Source organism: Moschus berezovskii, chromosome 19 (genome assembly GCF_049115385.1).
Source record: "Moschus berezovskii isolate FMDL1 chromosome 19, NW_MosBer_1.0, whole genome shotgun sequence".
In the NCBI taxonomy this organism is placed as follows: Eukaryota; Metazoa; Chordata; class Mammalia; order Artiodactyla; family Moschidae; genus Moschus; species Moschus berezovskii.
This window is the reverse complement of record NC_142478.1, coordinates 72,068,523-72,085,184: the sequence shown is the minus strand read 5'-3', so window position 1 is coordinate 72,085,184 and position 16,662 is coordinate 72,068,523. Positions and strand designations below refer to the sequence as shown.

The following is a 16,662-nucleotide window of genomic DNA, read 5'->3' as shown; positions in this document are numbered from 1 at the left end:
CAGTTGTGGGAGGGATTAGAGCGTGGAAAGGTGCCAGGCTGCTGGAGGAGACAGACGTGGGGACCGGAGCCCCCATACGCCCTTGCTGTTTTCCCAAGAACATTAGCTTACTTGAACAAGGTAGGAGGAAGTATTTTCTGGGTGCTTGAGTAAAGTCGTGGGAAACAAGAGCTTGGTGTTTTATTTCCTGCTTTCTGGATGGCTTCCTATTACTTCCTGACTACTCTCTAATAATAGTTCTTAATATTTATAGAGCACTTGCTCCAGGCCAAACCTTTCACCTGGATTATCTCATGGAAGCTGAACCACAGCCCTCTGAGTAGGCATTTTGGTCATCCCCATTTTACAGATGAGGAAACTCAGAGTTCAAGGTCACAAAACTAGAACACTAGGGGAGTCAGAACAGGACCCCAGCTAAGCTGTCCCTGGAGTCTATACTTTCTTCACCTTCCTGCTATTTCTTTTTCATAACTTTTTTTAAAAATCGAGGTAGCGTTGATATCCAACATTGTGTGTTTCAGGTGTATGTCATAGTGACTCACAACCTTAAAGGTTATATTCTACTTATAATTATTATAAAATATTAGCCATATTACCTGAATATATCCTTGTATTCCTAACTCTTTTAGGTAAGGAGGATACTGATTAGAAAATCAGGAACTGTTCTGTACAGTATGTTAGCCATTCACTACATGTAGCTATGGAGCTCTTGAAATTGTGGGTGATTCAACCAAGGGACTGGATTTTTAATTTAGTTTTAGTTTGTTTAAGTTAAAATAGTCCCACGTGGTAAGAATCTGCTGTCTTGGCCAGCACGGGACAGGTCTGGAGCGGTTCCGTCTCTGCCGAGGTTCTGTTGGACTGCGCCGGTGGAGACTGGTTCCCGTGTGCTGGACACCAGGCTGTTAGAATGCGGGCCCTCTGGGAGCAGGGACTGGTCCCTTCCCTTTACTCTGGTTTTCCAGTGCCAGGTGCATCAGAGGTTCTCAGGAGACATCCAGTAAATGAGTCAAGGACCCTTGCCATGCTTTGGGACAGGCCCTGGAGCTACAGAGAGAAAAGACTGCCCTATGGGGCCCACAAATGGAGAGGAAGCAGACTGGTGGATTCTCTGCAGCATGCATGATCAGGATGTGATGGAAGGAAGTCCACATTGCTTATCAAGACCAGGGAGGTGTGCATGGAGGTCTTGGGGTGGTGGGAGAGCTCACGCCACCAGGGACGCCCTCCTGTAGTAGGGAGATCCTGAACTGCGTGTGGAAGGGTGAATAAGCACCAGCCTGCCAGAGCAATGGGAGAAGGGCGGACCTGGCAGGAGGACCTGGGTGTATTGTCCCGGAGTCTGAGAGCCTGATTCCTACACCAGCCCCCGGGGGTGGAAGCGCTATCGCAGAGTTAAGGAGCCCGGCCTTGTAAAGAAATCAAGTTTGGCACCCAAGTGGTTGAATGGGCTCTTGAGAAAGATAAGAATCATTTAAGGGGAGCATTTGGAGAACAGTACAGAATAGTTTCTTATCAAGATGAACAGGGCACAAGTTTGATGGGCAGGGCTTGTTCAGGAAGCTTCATGGGACAAGTGGGACCTAGGCCAGGCCTGAAGGGTGGGAGATACAGCGAGAGCCTGCAGCTCCCCACCCTGGGATCCTCCATGGCCCTGCTCTTGGGCACGGCATTCAAAGACCTTGGCAGGACCTGGGCCTTCCTTACCTCCATGCGTTCCTGCATTCAACCTGCGAGTGTGTATGGAGGGAGTGCTCGATGCCAGCTGGCTGAAGGGGCTGGGACTGCTGTGTGAGCAAGACTCAGACCCCCTCCAGAGACCTGCAGGCTAGTGCGGCAGACAGAAGGTAGGCCCTCCCTTTCAATCTAACTTTATTGAGGTGTCACTGGAGGACAATTAACTGCATATATTTATGGTACACAGTTTGGTTGGTTTTGACATCTGTAAACCCACATGAAACCGTTACCATAAGCAAGATAATGAACATTTCTGCCACTCCTGGAAGTGTCCTGGTGCCCCCCCTGACCCCCCATAATCTACCCCTTCCTCTGTCCCCCTCCACTGCAACCACAGATGCGGAGGCACTTCTGATGCAGTTCAGCAAGTGCTGCAGTCAGGGAAGAATGCAGGTTTTGGGGGAGCCAGGGTGAACCCCTCACCTAGGCGGGGTGGGACTTGGGAGACTTCCTGGAGGACGTGAGGTCAGAGCTGGGGTCAGAGTATGAGCAGTGAGACCAGGGTGGCCTGTGGTATCGGAGGTCACTTAGTAGGTGCGCAGGGTCAGCTTTGGTTCAAATCCTGCCCCTGTTGCTTCCTTAGCCCTGTGACCTTAACAGAGTTCCTAAATCTCACCAAGTCTTGGTTTCCTTCTCTGTAAAACGGGGAGAATACTCTCTCTCTCTGAGATGGTTGTAAGTTACAAAGAAATGGACTGTGGGACTGGCCTGCTCCGCAGCCCACACAGGCCAGGTCCTCGGTGAGTGATGGCTTTTTTCTATCCTTCCAGCATCTCTCCCTCCAACTCCATCTCCCACTGCCCAGTGCAATCTGTGTCCCCATTCTTTGTTTTTTTTTTTTAATGGCCCATCTTTATGCCTCCATAAATGGACTCTGTCTTCCATCTAAAAGTTCTGCTCCACCTCCAAGGTCCAGTTCTGGATGCTGCCTGGCCTGGGAAGTGGCCCCTCGTCCCCCAGGCGCTCCCACAGTGCCTCTGCCAGGTTTGAGCTGTGTCATGCTCGTCTGATGACTTAGCCGTGCATTGTCCCCTCTGCAGAGTGGGCTCTGGGAGCACACAGACCCCCTTCTCACGTGCGCCCCCACACCTGGCAAAGCAGGGTGCCAGTAGATATTTGCAGGATGGATTGCAGGAAGGTCAAATCTCAGGGGTGTGCGCATGTGTGTATCATTTGGGCAGGTGGGGGTCGGTGAGCAGCCTGGCCTGAGCAGTGACCTAAGTGAGAGGTGAGGCATCAGCCGGTACAGGAGGGGAGCCTGGAAACCCCAGAGGTGAATTTAGGCCCTTGAGAGTAGTTTTGAACTTGTTTCAATCAGCAGGATTCCTTTTGTATAAATTGTGATTTAAATGGGCGGAGGACCCAGCAGAGGCCCTCAACCCCCCAAGGAACCCTGTGTAACTCAAAAACTCGGGCAGTTTGCGGTCAGGAGGCTTAGGTGGTTCTCAAAGAAACTGACCCATCAGCCATGACTTCCCTGTCCCCCCTGGACTGACAGACCTGGAAGTGGGTGGACTGTGGTTGATAACAGCTGAGACAAAAACAGGCGGCCTCTTTCCTGTCACCGCCTCCCCCGGAGAGAGCAGCCCTTGTGTAGTCAGAGGAGAAAACCGAGCTCACCTTTTCTTTGTGGCAAACAAAGTAAGATTTGTTCCCGGCAAGGTAAGGGTTAGAAGAGAGAACTTGTGAGGCTAAGCCGAGACCTGCAATTACTTGATTAGCATCTTTACCAAAAAATTACTGAGGTTTTTCTCTGATTGTGCAAAGGGAACAGCACTGTGATATGTACAGTACAACATTGTTTGTGTCAGAAAAATGAAAATGGGCCCACACAGATGCCTCATGTGGCTACATTTTACTGTAAATGCTTGGGAAAGGGCAGTGAAGATGCTCACGGCCGGGGAGGGGTTCTCTCTGGGTTGATGCTAGACCTGAGGTGGTGGTCCCAAGCGACTTATCTTTCTGTACTGTTGTGAGTTTTTGAAAGAAAACACTCTCCTGCCTCACTTGTGTAATTTTAAAAAATAATACATGTTCTTTTTTAAGTTGAAAAATGTAGTCAAGTCCTAATCCTTTCTATTAGAGATAGCCACTGTTAGCTTTGAGGGGGACACCCCCAACCCCCGGCCCGACACTCTTTTAAAAAATAAAGTCTGTACCAGTGTGTGAATGTGTTAAATATGGGTACTTTTTTTTTTTTAAATCCCCAAAATGGTTATAAAAAATAGAGGGGTTTGTGTCTTGCTTTTTCTTCCCTTAACCTTTCCCTGTGTCATTAAATATTCTCCAGAAAACATGGTATTTAATGCTTGCCTGGTGTTCCCTGACTGTGGCCAAGCCTCCCTCTGTCAGAGACACTCAGTTCTTTATGCCTGAGGGTCACTGGTTGGAACAGCCCAGGGTTGTTGCTGTGGGTTGGCAGAGGGGCCCTCGCTGACTAACCTTTGCCACGTTAACACGTGGTTTTTGGATCCGTAGCACCCCGAGCAGAAGGCAGACCGGTATTTTGTGTTATACAAACCACCCCCTAAAGACAACATTCCCGCCCTAGTGGAGGAGTACCTGGAACGCGCCACCTTCGTAGCCAATGACTTGGACTGGCTCCTGGCCCTGCCGCACGATAAATTCTGGTGCCAGGTAACATTCTACCACCATTCCCGCTAAGACCAGGCACATGCCATGCCATTGGTTGGGTGCTGTTGTTTTCCCCCCAGGAGATGCTTTTTCTTCCTCTGCTCCTTACACTGGATCCCTAAGAGCAAATTGTGGTTGGAATTACTGTGTTCGGTATCACAATCTTAAGGATGTTTACACAAACGCCTTCCACCATGGCATTTTTAGAAACTGGTGTTGAGCCCTTGGCTCATTTAGGCCTCTTCGGTCCCTTGGGGTTGGTTGGCATGTTTGCCCCAGGCCAGAGCTGACCGGCCGTGAGCCCCGCATGGTCCACCTACAGGCCCTCAGGCCTCAGTGACGCTGCCTGGCTGTTCCCCTGTCGCCTGGCTTAGGTCATCTTCGACGAGACCCTGCAGAAGTGCCTGGACTCCTACCTGCGCTATGTGCCCCGGAAGTTTGACGAGTGGGCGGCCCCGGCCCCCGAGGTTGTCGACATGCAGAGGCGCCTCCACCGTGGCGTTTTCCTCACCTTCCTCCGCATGTCCACGCACAAGGAATCCAAAGTGAGCCCCGGGTCCTGTGACAGGTCCCCCCGCCGCCTGACCCCCACATCCCTGGGAATGCAGGCTCTGGAAGTGTCGAGTTTCCCCTCTGTCTCCCCTCCGCTTTCACTCCCACCTCTGGGGAAGAAAGCTGTGCCGCCTCCCTCGTCCTCTGAGCCTCCAGGTCGCCTGCGCTACACCCAGTATTTCCATGAGTGGGGAGCCGAGGACCCTGTGCCAGGGCACGCATGACTCTGCCTTTCCTTGCGCATCAGAGGGTAAAGCATCGATTATGATTTTTTTTAGAGGACCTTGGATGTGCTTTCTAAAAGCCTTTACTCCCCCACCCTGGCTTTATTTTTGTTGATTTTATTTATTTATTTGGCCAAATCATGTGGCATGTGCAATCAGGTTGTTCCCCGACCAGTGATGGAAACTTTGCTCCCTTCAGTGGAAGTATGGAGTCCTAACCACTGACTGGACTGCCAGGGAGGTCCTGCCCCCCAATTTTAAAAATAATAATGCTGCCCCTAAACAAACATAACAAAAATACTTTGCAGATAATGAGAGTCGCCCACAAAATTCCCTTCCCTCAAAATAACCACTGTTAAGGTGCCTGTTCCTTCAGGGAACTTTTTTCCTTTCAATGTGTCTGTGTCTCTGTGTGTGGTGCCCACATATTTACTTTAAAAATAGTATCTTTTCTGTTTTTTTAGCTTGCTAGCATGGAAACTGTTAAATATACACAAAAGTATCATGACTCCCACGTGCCCATTACCTGGCTTCAACAGTTAGCCTATCTTGTTTTCTCTCCCCCACTGAGTTTTCTGTTTTTCTTGGAATATTTTTTTTTTTTTGTCCTTTTCAAGCTATGCCATGTGGCATGCACGATCTTAGTTCCCTGACCAGGGATGGAACCTGAGCCCCCCTCCACTGGAAGCGCAGAGTTTCAAACTCTGGACTACCACGGAAGTCCAGTCTTGGAGTATTTTAAAGCATTCCCAGACATCATGGTAGTTTACCTGTAAATAACTTTAGAATGACTCCCCAGCTGATGGTTTCATAGGGAGCATCTGCTTCGTTTTACATTAAGGTGAGTGACTGTTTCTCCAGGTCAGTCCATTTGGCTTAGGCACATCCTTGGTGTGGACAGAGCGTCTTCTATTAGCCAGGCCCCCCACCGATGGATCTGAAGTTTGTTTCCTGTGAGCTTGCTGTTACCCTGCCACGCAAGTGTTTGGGGAGGTCGCTGATCCTTTCTTTGCTGTTCCTTAGGACCACTTCATTTCACCCTCTGCTTTCGGAGAAATCCTCTACAACAACTTCTTGTTCGACATCCCGAAGATCCTGGACCTCTGCGTGCTTTTTGGGAAAGGCAACTCTCCGCTGCTGCAAAAGATGATAGGTGAGTAGGATGTGGAGCCCAGGGCCTGGGGGGGCGGGCGCAGGCGCTGCAGAGATGACCCCCACGTGTCCACAGCGGGAGCAGAGCAGCAGCAGTGGGCGGTGCTTGGAAGTGACTTAGCGGATGTGTGTGTCAGCCCCGAAAGAAGTGACTCAGTGGCTGTGGGTGAGGGGCGACAGACGAGCAGAGGAGAGCTCCTCCAGGGTCTCGGAGCCCCGGCGTCAGGTTGGGTGTCCTAGCCCAAGGCGGGGGGTGTTTGCTTCCACGGCGACAGTTAACCGTTTGCCTGAGCGTGCACTGGTGACTCCGCCAACGCCCCACCTGTGTCATCTCAGGCGATCCCCACAGCCGCCCTGTGACGTCAGCGGTGTCACCATCCCCATTTACGGTTAAGGAAACTGAGGTTGAATGTTCAGGACTCGCCTGCAGGGTCGTGACTGATGAGTGGCCAGGCTGGGGTTGCTGTCACGTGGGCCTGAGGCTCACACTCTGGGCCTTGGTCACTCCGCACCTCACGGGTGATGCGGCGGCCTCAGAAATGTTGAGATTTGTGTTGCTTCTGAGAATGGACAGGGGCAGGGGTCAGAGGGGACTCCCTGGTGTTGTAGAGGGAACGGACATCAGCAGTTGGAGTCCGTCAGGAGGCGGGGGTTCACATAGAAGCTTTGTTGGGAAGCTCCAGAGGGGATAGTGCCCCCAGGGATTTGCCTTGGAAGAGGAGCTTGTGGCAACTGGCCCAGCTGGTCACCCTGGACATTCCGTCAGCCCTCCTCACCCTGAGACTATAGGAGCCAGTCTTCCTAATGCCCAGTTACAGAGATCGGCCACCCCTTGAAATGGTTTCCTTCCTTCCTTTCCCCTCCAACCCAGTGATAAAGGTAATATAGGTCAATTTAGAAAATTTTGGAAGAGTTTAAAGAAGCAGGAAAGCAGTTACCAACTTCCTGCCCCCCCCCACCTCCAGAGACGATCATTTGGTGAATGGCACCCCACTCCAGTACTCTTGCCTGGAAAATCCCATGGATGGAGGAGCCTGGTGTGCTGCAGTCCATAGGGTTGCTAAGAGTCGGACACGACTGAGCAACTTCACTTTCACTTTTCATTTTCATGCATTGGAGAAGGAAATGGCAACCCACTCCAGTGTTCTTGCCTGGAGAATCCCAGGGACGGGGGAGCCTGGTGGGCTTCCGTCTATGGGGTCGCACAGAGTCGGACACGACTGAAGCGACTTAGCAGCAGCAGCAGTCTTTTCTCTGCGTATTTTTGAAAAATGTATTTAGGGCCTAATGCATAAGAAATTTCAAATCCAGCTTTTTCACTGGCACAACCTCTGGTTTCTCATTCAGGTCTAATCATTGGCCTGATCATCAGTTAATTTCTTGTATTTTCCCTGGGAAAAGACCTTTAATAATTATACTCCAGAACGAGAAGATGGGGTGAGTGCACAGAAGCAGCACGGTTAGTTAGAGAAACAGTTGTCAGGCCAGTCTGGTTGGAGCAGAGCATTCTGGGAGGGAGCGTGGGGTCAGGGGAAGAAGCTGGCGTCAGATGGGCAGGGGGAAGGGCTCCAAGCCAGGGACCTGGGGAGGGGTACATTGCTCGGTGGCTAAAAGGGAAGGCCCAGGAGTCGAACCGCCCAGTCCACAGCTGTATTCCGGACTGTGTCCCTTTGACTCAGGCAGCTAGCCACTCTAAGCCTGAGTCTTCTCATCTGAAGAAAGGGAAGACTGTTGATCTATCCAGCCTGTAGGATGGTTGTGGGGAATGAATATGAGGTGGGGCGCAGCACAGAGCCTGGCACGTTACAGACACTCGGTAAGTGTGAGCTCGCGTTGTGACGAGGCCGTGGGAGCCTCTGGAAGCACGGAGCAGGGCGGGGAGCCATCCACTGACACAGTCAATCTGGCAGTGCGCAGGTGGGGAGGGTGGTGATAGGAGGCCGTGGAGGAGGCCGGGGCCTCAGCATGGGCTGGAAAGGGAGAGCCTGGGTGGAAACGGACATTTGCGAGGCGAGTCAATGGAGCTCTGTGAGGTCGGCTGGAGGGAGGAGACTAACCCCCTGCAGAGAACTGGGGTAAGAAGCAGGAGGCGGGGAGTGTGCTGGGAATGGAGGCAAGGGCAGCGTCGGGTCTGGGGGCCGTCAGCCGCTCCCAGGATCCAGGAGAAGAGGCTGACTGGCCGCAGATGGGCGAGGCTGGAGCAAGAGAGCTCCGCCTGCTGCCGGGGTTCCAGATCTTTCAGGTCACTTGACTTCTCTGAGAATCAGACGAAAGCTTGTCTGGGGAAGACATAGCCCCTCATAGATTCTGAGCTGTTTAAGAATGTCTCATTCCCAGATTGAGAATCTGAAATCGGTTTGTGAAGGGAAGCACTGTCTTTGGCTCACAGAGGCTGCTTCACAGACAAGATGGCAGGATCAGGCAACAGGCGCCCCTTCTTATTGCATGCGTGTCTGTCTGTCTGTCTGTTGGTCGGTCTGCAGGCCCCTTCTCCACACCCTCCAACACACACATTAGCTCTCTTCCCAACCCCTTGAGCAGAAGACAGGAGACACAGCGTGGGGCAGCCTCTGCTTTCTCTGCCCCAGAAGCTCTTGAGCAAAGCAGATCAGCTGGAAGAAGAGGGTTGACAAAGGGTGGGGGTGGGGGTGGGGGTGGAGCAAGGGAACTGGCCGACTGTCCTTCGGCAGAAGCCCAGGCCTTGCCCTGCCCCCACCTCCCACTTTTTTTTTCTTTAACCTCAAGGCTGGTGGTGTGAATCAGCGATTGTAATTGTGAAAGCCTGGCCTTTCAGTTAGGCTGTGAGACCTTGACCCTGTGGAGGACAGCCCTGGTCTCTTTGGCTATACCTCGCATGCACCCTGGGATTCTGAACTGCTTCAGTCTGAGGATGAGTGCCACTGCTTTGGCTTTTTAATTATTTCTTTAGGAGATCAAAAGTCAGATCTTCCCTGTCATTGGGATCAGATAAAGGAGAAGAAAGAGGCTCCGAAGAGCCCGAGGGTAGACTGTGAAATGTGATCTATTTTGATGCTCATAGAGCATCCCTGAGAGAGTGCCTTCCCCCGTGCCTGGCAGTCCGGGTGTGGTGGGCACCACCGTGTGGCCCGGGGATTGTGGGAGGAGGACTGCTCCCAACAACTGGGTCAGGAGACTCTGCCTGCAGATGGTGCCACCTGCCTTCTGGCGGACTCAGCGCTGGGAGGTCACTGCAGGCAGAGGGAAGGGGCAGTTTCATTCTGTGAGGCTGAGGATGATGTGAGGGAAGAATGCAATTCAAGGGATGGGAGAGGGTGGCGGGAGATGCCAGCAGAAGCCAGATCTTGCAGGCCCTTCATGCCACAGTCAGGAGTTCAAACTTGACTTTGAGGATGTTGCTAGGAGGGTTCAACCAGGAAGAGCAGTGTGGGGAGACAGCTCGGTCACTCACGCCCCACTCGTCAGGAGCAGGAGGTGGGCGCAGATGGTCAGGGAGAACTCCCTTCACAGGCTGAGGGGTCAGCACCCATCTGGAGTGGGAGACGCCAAGCAAGCTCCTGCCAGTAACACTTTCTGGAATCCCAGGACCGAGTGACCTCCAGAAAAGCGTTTAGGGAAAGTTCAGCCACCTACTGACTCACTTACTCACCCAGCCCCATCTGGCCTCTGATCTCATTCATCTTCAAGCCCTCCGGGATGGGGTGAGGGCTGCGGGGTTATGCTGAAGGCAGCCAAGGACAGCCCTGCCCGAGGACGGAGGACACCTAGGGCTCAGAGTGTCCTGGCCGCTAGCCAGCCCGCAGCGCCAGGATCGCGGTGGGACGTGGAAGCCAGGCCCCTTCTTGAGGCGGAGCCATTTTGCACGGTCCTGCCCCCCGCGAGCTGTGAGCCTCTCCCGCTCTGCGTTGGGAGCCGGGACACTGGGTTTCTGCCCCAGTGATTGTGCACTCTAACCGCCACGCTCACAGCAGCAGTGTTTGGAGCACAGTGAACACTCGGGGCTTCCCTGGTGGCTCGATGGTAAAGATTCCGCCTGCAACGCAGGAGATGGGGGTTCAAGCCCTGGGGCAGGAAGATCCCCTGGAGAAGTGAATGGCGACCCACTCCAGTGTTCTTGCCTGGGAAATCCCATGGACAGAGGAGCCTGGAGGGCTGCAGTCCATGGGATTGCAAAGAGTTGGGCAGGTTCAAAAGCAGAGGGTGAGAGAATTTCTTGAGAATTTCTCCAGAATTGGCCTGGCAGGACTCCTGGACTGTAGCACCCAGGTTTCTTGGGCAAAGAGATCATGTCTCCTCATTTTCCTGGATGACTCACTCCCATTTACAAAGACAACACTGTCATACAAGGCACGGTGCCCAAGTGTGATCATTCTCCGGGGACAGCAGGGTGAGCTGGTTTGACCAGGGCGGGTGGGTCTTTTACATAATTTGCTGGGGCAGAGGTGCTTAAAAGGTTAAATTGTACTGAGGCGAGGCCCCTCCCTCACCCTGGGGAAGTTTCTAGGCTGCACCAGAGCTCTGTGCCAGCAGGGCCCGGGGCCAGGACTGCTCTGGTGCAGGCAAGCTCAGGAGAGGGGCGGAAGGTCGCAGATCGCGCTGGCAGCCATGTGGAACTTGTCTTCCATCCTGTCCACCCCCACTGTCTTTCCCCAATTCCTCCCTTTCTCTGCCCTTTCCAGGAAACATCTTTACCCAGCAGCCAAGTTACTATAATGACCTGGACGAGACCATGCCCACCATCCTTCAGGTACCAGCTCTTCGCCTGCCCTGGGGAGGGTGGGGGGTGGGGGCGGGGCAGACCCCCTCTCCTACCTGATGTTGCTCTACTTTCCTGCAAGGGTCAGGGAGGAATCCCCCACCTCTCCACCCCAGGCACACCCCCGGACCATCTCTGTGTCCTACCCCTGACTTCATTCCTTTGAATTTGTCCTTTCCGCTCTCGAACAGGACTAAAATCTAAGGGCCATCCAGCACTCATATGGAAGGAGCTTGGGGTGCATTCTATGTTGTCTGTCAACAGCCATCTGCCCCTGAGGATACCCCTGTACATTTCTCAAGCCTGAGCTCTAAAGCCTCTTAGAATCATTTTTATGAAATAATGCTCATTGCAGAAATTTTGGAAAATTCCAATAAATAAATAAATAAGTAGAAGAAGAAGATTAATCTTCCTCCGTAATCCTGCCACCAGGAGATAAGCACTGTTCACAGTACCTTCTAGGAATTTACTGCTAGTGTACTTAAACGTGGTGCTCAGTTGCTAAGTCATGTCCGACTCTGTGCAACACCATGGACTGTAGCCCACCAGGCTCAGACTCTGTCCATAGGATTTCCTAGGCGAGAATACTGGAGTGGGTTGCCATTTCCTTCTCCAGCTTAAATGTGGTACAATCCACAGTGGGCTCTGTTTTCCCCCTCACTATCGATTTGTCTTTTATTTCAACACAGTTCCCATAATTTGCCTTGCCCAGGGCATCCAAAAATACATGCTGCTGACTGTATCTCTTAAATATCCATCCCCATACACTTGTCCAGCCAATCCGGGTCACATCCACTGGGTTTACACACATTTCGTCGTCGTCATCCTCGCCACAGTCCCGCGGGGAGGATGTCCCCGTGATTCCCTTTTGACACAGGTTCCATTCTGGGACATCACTGAGAAGGCCGCTGTCTCACCTGGTGTCCCAGGAACACCGGCACATTTATCCTGAAGATTCCAAGGCAGTGTTGGGGTCACCAGTCCCTTGCTGCAGGACAGGGGTCCCCGCTCCCGGTTCAATAGGATGTGAGAGAGTTGCCTCTTGTGTTCACAGGTCTTCAGCAATATCCTCCAGCACTGCGGTCTGCGCGGGGACGGGGCCAGCGCCACACCCCAGAAGCTCGAGGAGAGGGGCCGGCTCACCCCCAGCGACATGCCTCTCCCGGTGAGCTTGCCCTTCAGCCTGGCTTCTTTCTGGCCAAGAGAAGGCCTGGAGCTTCCCCCACTACTCACAGCCCCTCACCCCACCCCGGAGGCAGCTCATCCCATCACACTTTAGGACATTTCAGCAGGCTTTCTCACTTCATTTATGGAGTCGCGGAGGGAACAGCATGGAGGTTTAACCTTTGCTTAGTTCAACTGGATGGGTTCCTGGGTGTGTTACTCACGGGGCCATTCATCCATGGTACCAGCACACCCCGGGGAGTCCCCAGCACATGCCAGGCCCCCAGGCTGGGCTGTGAGGCCCAAGTGGTTACAGAAGCAGATGCCTGTGTTAGCACAGGAGTTAGAGCAGGGGCGAGGCTGCGGTGGACTGCCCTCCTGCAGCTTATGCTGTCGTGGGAAAGCAGGCCTTAAACAAGTGTTCCAGAAAAGGGCACAGTGAGTGCCATGGGAACAGGGCACGTTGCCCCGTGAACCACAGATAAGTTTCCTTATCTGTAAAGTGGAGATCTGACTGGTGGCCCAGCCTCTTGTTTGACTTGTTGGGAGAATCAGGAAGCATTGAGGAAGCCTTGCCTGCTCTCGACACGCTCTCCAGACCCGACGGCGAGTGGGGGCCGGGTGGCCTGGCCTCCCTGGGGTGTAATTTCTGTGTGGGACCTCGGGCGCTGTCTTCAGATTCAGGGATGGGTTCTCCTTCAGCTTCAAAGAGAGAATCATATTAACCTGGAGCAGGAGGTCACCCTAGACCTCCCTGGGTGTGCGTCCGCTGGAGCTGTGGCAGGCGGACCCGAGGGGAAGGCTGGGCTCTGTCTGCTTTGCCTCAGACCCTCCGCAGAGCTGCCCTTGGGGGAGACTAATGCGGCGTTTCTCCTCCGGCCTGACAGGACCTAAAGGACGTCGTCCTCTACCTTTGTGACACCTGCACCACCCTCTGGGCCTTTCTGGACATCTTCCCTCTGGCTTGTCCGACCTTCCAGAAGCATGACTTCTGTTACAGGTACAGCGGTTGCAGTCGAGCTTCGGGTTCACATCCACATTCAGCCAATATTTACTGGACGCTCAGAACCTGCTGGGCCCCCTCTTCCAGCTCCCGGCTGAGTGGAGGCTGCATTTGAGAAGGACTTTTACTGGGGGGGGCTAAGAGCAGGGGAGGGGAGGGAGAAAAACGCCAGCCAAGGGCGGGACAGTTTCCATTCAGACCCGGTCTGCTGCAGAGCCCCCGGCACAGGCGGGCACGGTGAGTGCGAGAGCCTGATGCGGCTCAGGCTGAGGACATCGGCCTCTAGCGTGGGGAGGCACGCACTCAAGCAGATGTGCGTCCACGTGGGGCCATACCAGGAATGTAGACGAGGGAGCACGGTTCTGTCTAGAGGAATAAGAGATGGTTTCAGGGTGACCCTTAGATGGGACCTTAAAAATGAACAGCAACCTGCCTGGCAGAGAAAGTCTGCCGTGGCCAGAAGGGCATTCCAACAGCAGAGTGAAGCCTGCGGTGGCCCAGATCGTGGAGAAAGCCACGGAGTGCAGTATGACACGGGGTGTGAGTGGGAAGTGGGCTTGGAGAGCAGGCGACCACAAGATGCGGCCCCAGGAAGTCAGACCTGGTGTGTGACGTGTGTTGGCAGGGAGTGGGGCCTTTATAGTGGAGGCAGGAGGGAGCCCTGGAGGCTTCTATCCAAAGAAGTCATAGAAAGATCCTGCTGTGATGGAGAAAGACCAAGAGGGGGATACAGGGGAGTGAGAAAGACCCTCTTTGCCCACTTAGCCCTGTGGGCATCCGTTCCTTGGGCAGTGAGAAAGGGGGTGCCGGGATGGGGGCTGGTAACTGGCTTGTTGCCTGGCGAACGGGGGGGGGGGGGGGGCTGTCCTGTTCTCAGTGGCCTCAGGCTGTTCTTGCCAGACATCTCTCCCTACCATTCTGGGAGCGATCCAACTCCATCCCCCCAGCCCTCTGTCCACTGGGTCATTTGCCCAGCTATTCCACAAAACATTTATCTAGCGCAGACATGTGCCAGAGGTGGCAGCTGGCGCCCTGAGCCCACCGGGTCCTCTCAGCTCTTGAAAATGAGACGTGAGGATTGCTCAGCCTCCTGGAGAATGTTCGAGAAAAACGCCGATCCACACTGTCCCCAGAAGAAAAGGGTGGGGATAGGACTGGTTTCCAGTCTGTCTCATTCACCATGAGGCAAACACCTTTTAAAAAATTGTGACAACATTTTTCTCCCCAGAGGTAGGAAATGAAAATCACTCCGAACAATCAGGCTGTTCTTAGACTTATTTTCATTCACTATGAGCACTTTCCCATTTTGTGAAAGCATCTTCCCAAATGGGACACAGATGGCCTTGGAAAAGGTCTCTGGAGATGGGAGGGTCCTTGCCGGAAAAGCTGAGTTTCCCAAGAGGTGCCTGGAAGGCATCACAATGGACATGAGTTTGAGTGAACTCCAGGAGATGGTGAAGGACAGGGGAGCCTGGCGTGCTTCAGTCCATGGGGTCACGAACAGTCAGACTCGACTTCGGGACCGAACAACCACCACCCCTGGAGGCAGGGGCGCAGCCTCACCCACCTCAGGGTGAGGAGGCAGAAAGGAAAACACTTCTGACTGCGAGTGACCCTGCCTTTGGCAAGAGATGCTGCCTCAGACCCACAAATAGCCTGAGGCCGGCTCAGCCTGTTCCAACCGTGCTGGAGGCCAGGAAGGCGTGCTGAGCAGAGGCCTTGGTCCCCCCCAGGGCTCCAGGCAACCAGACACCCTCCAGCTAATCTCTCTGAGCAGCCTTCTCCGCCTTCCTCTCTTTCTGTCCTTTAATTTTATGAACAAATGATGTACTCACAGGGTGTATAAAACACACATTTGAAAAGTCTCCCTCTCCCCCTTCTCAACCTCTGTTCCTCACACACAACCATTGGGTTAGTTTTCTTGTGGAATTTTCCAAAGATATGCATGTAAACATGCACATATAAGCAAATAGACACATTATCTACCTCCACCCTCTTTTTAATATTTCATGTATACTAGCATCTTGGGCATCCCAGGTGACTCAGTGGTAAAGAATCCACCTGCCAATGCAGGAGACTCAAGAGATGCGGGCTAAATCCCTGGGTCAGGAAGATCCCCTGGAGGAGGAAATGGCAATCCACTCCTGTGTCTTGCCTGAAAAATCCCATGGACAGAGGAGCCTGGCAGGCTACAGTTCCTGCGATTGCAAAGAGTTGGACATGACTGAGCACGCACACACTGGTGTATTATGCGTGCTGTGTGTATTGTAGGCATTTTGCTTTTAAATTTAATGCGTATCTGTGCATGAACCACTTCAGTCTTTGGTATCTCTGTGTAGAACTCCACTGCAGGGGACCCCAGACCCCAGAGATGGCGCTTTAGGTTTTTTCCAACTGTTTGCTATTACCAAAAAAAAAAAAACCCAAAACATTGCCATGAAGGCTAACTTTGCACCTAGGCCTTTGTGTACCTTTACAACTATATCTGAGGAATGAATTCCTAGAAGTAGAATCACAGGAACAGATGGTACATGCATTTGAAATTTGCATGGATTTCGCCAAATCAGCCTCCATAGGGGCTGTTTCAGTTTACCCTTTCACCAGTAGTGTATCATGGCAACGCCTGACTCTGTTTGAGCCAAACTGCCCTCTCTGTCTTCTGGGTGCCACGCTGTGGGCCTCAAAAGCCCCGCCCCTTTTGGCTTGCCTACCCCCGTCTACGGACAGCCCCACACCAGGAAAAAGTTGCCAGGAGCCAGTGATCGACGGATGAATGTTTACAGGGCACATTACATCTGCTGCTGCAGATTCAGCTCTGTCCTAGGAAATCAGCTGCTTTTCTGGCTTTGGGAACTTAAGATGTTCAGAGATAGAATTATGCCCTGGAAGAGAGGTAGCTGCATTTTAAGGTGTTAAGAACAGCATCTTCTGAGCGCTATGTGTCTGGTTCCAGAGAGGAATGGTCACAGGGGTGAGCTTATGGTCAGGAAACATGTGGCTAGGATGGAGAGTTGGGTTTTGTGTGTTTTTTTATTGGAGTATAGTTGATTTACAGTGTTGTCAGTTTCAAGTGTACAGCAAAGTGAATCAGATATATATATATATATATATATGGGCTTCCCTGGTGGCTCGGTGGGGAAGAATCTGCTTGCCAATGCAGGAGACGCAAGTGGTTGGGAAGATTCCCTGGAGAAGGAAATTGCAACCCACTCCAGTATTCTTGCCTGGAAAAATCCCATGTACAGAGGAGCCTGGCAGGCAATGGGCCATGGGGTCGCAAAGAGTCGGACAACTTAGCAACTAAACAACAACAACAAAATATATGTGTGTCCAGTCTTTTTCAGATTCTTTTCTCATACAGGTTGTTACAGAATATTGGGTAGAGACCCCTGTGCTGTACAGTAGGTCTTTATTAGTTATCTCTTTCACGTGTAACAGTATGTATACGTTACTCTCAGTCT

The 16,662-nt window shown here is 52.6% G+C and overlaps 1 protein-coding gene across 9 annotated transcripts in view; it reads left to right on the top strand.

Annotated features, from left to right (window-relative positions):
- The window catches only part of ASCC2 (activating signal cointegrator 1 complex subunit 2), a 35,943-nt gene that overhangs the window by 5,355 nt on the left and 13,926 nt on the right, over nt 1-16,662 (top strand). For 4 of the 9 annotated variants that reach the window (XM_088828319.1, XM_088828317.1, XM_088828318.1 and 1 more), the window contains 6 exons: nt 4,216-4,374; nt 4,746-4,916; nt 6,171-6,300; nt 10,958-11,025; nt 12,089-12,199; nt 13,086-13,198. In XM_088828319.1, coding sequence (XP_088684445.1) covers nt 4,216-4,374; nt 4,746-4,916; nt 6,171-6,300; nt 10,958-11,025; nt 12,089-12,199; nt 13,086-13,198 — 752 coding nt within the window. The remainder of the gene's footprint in view (nt 1-4,215; nt 4,375-4,745; nt 4,917-6,170; nt 6,301-10,957; nt 11,026-12,088; nt 12,200-13,085; nt 13,199-16,662) is intronic. The other 5 variants (XM_088828320.1, XM_088828321.1, XM_088828322.1 and 2 more) reach the window with 3 other exon arrangements.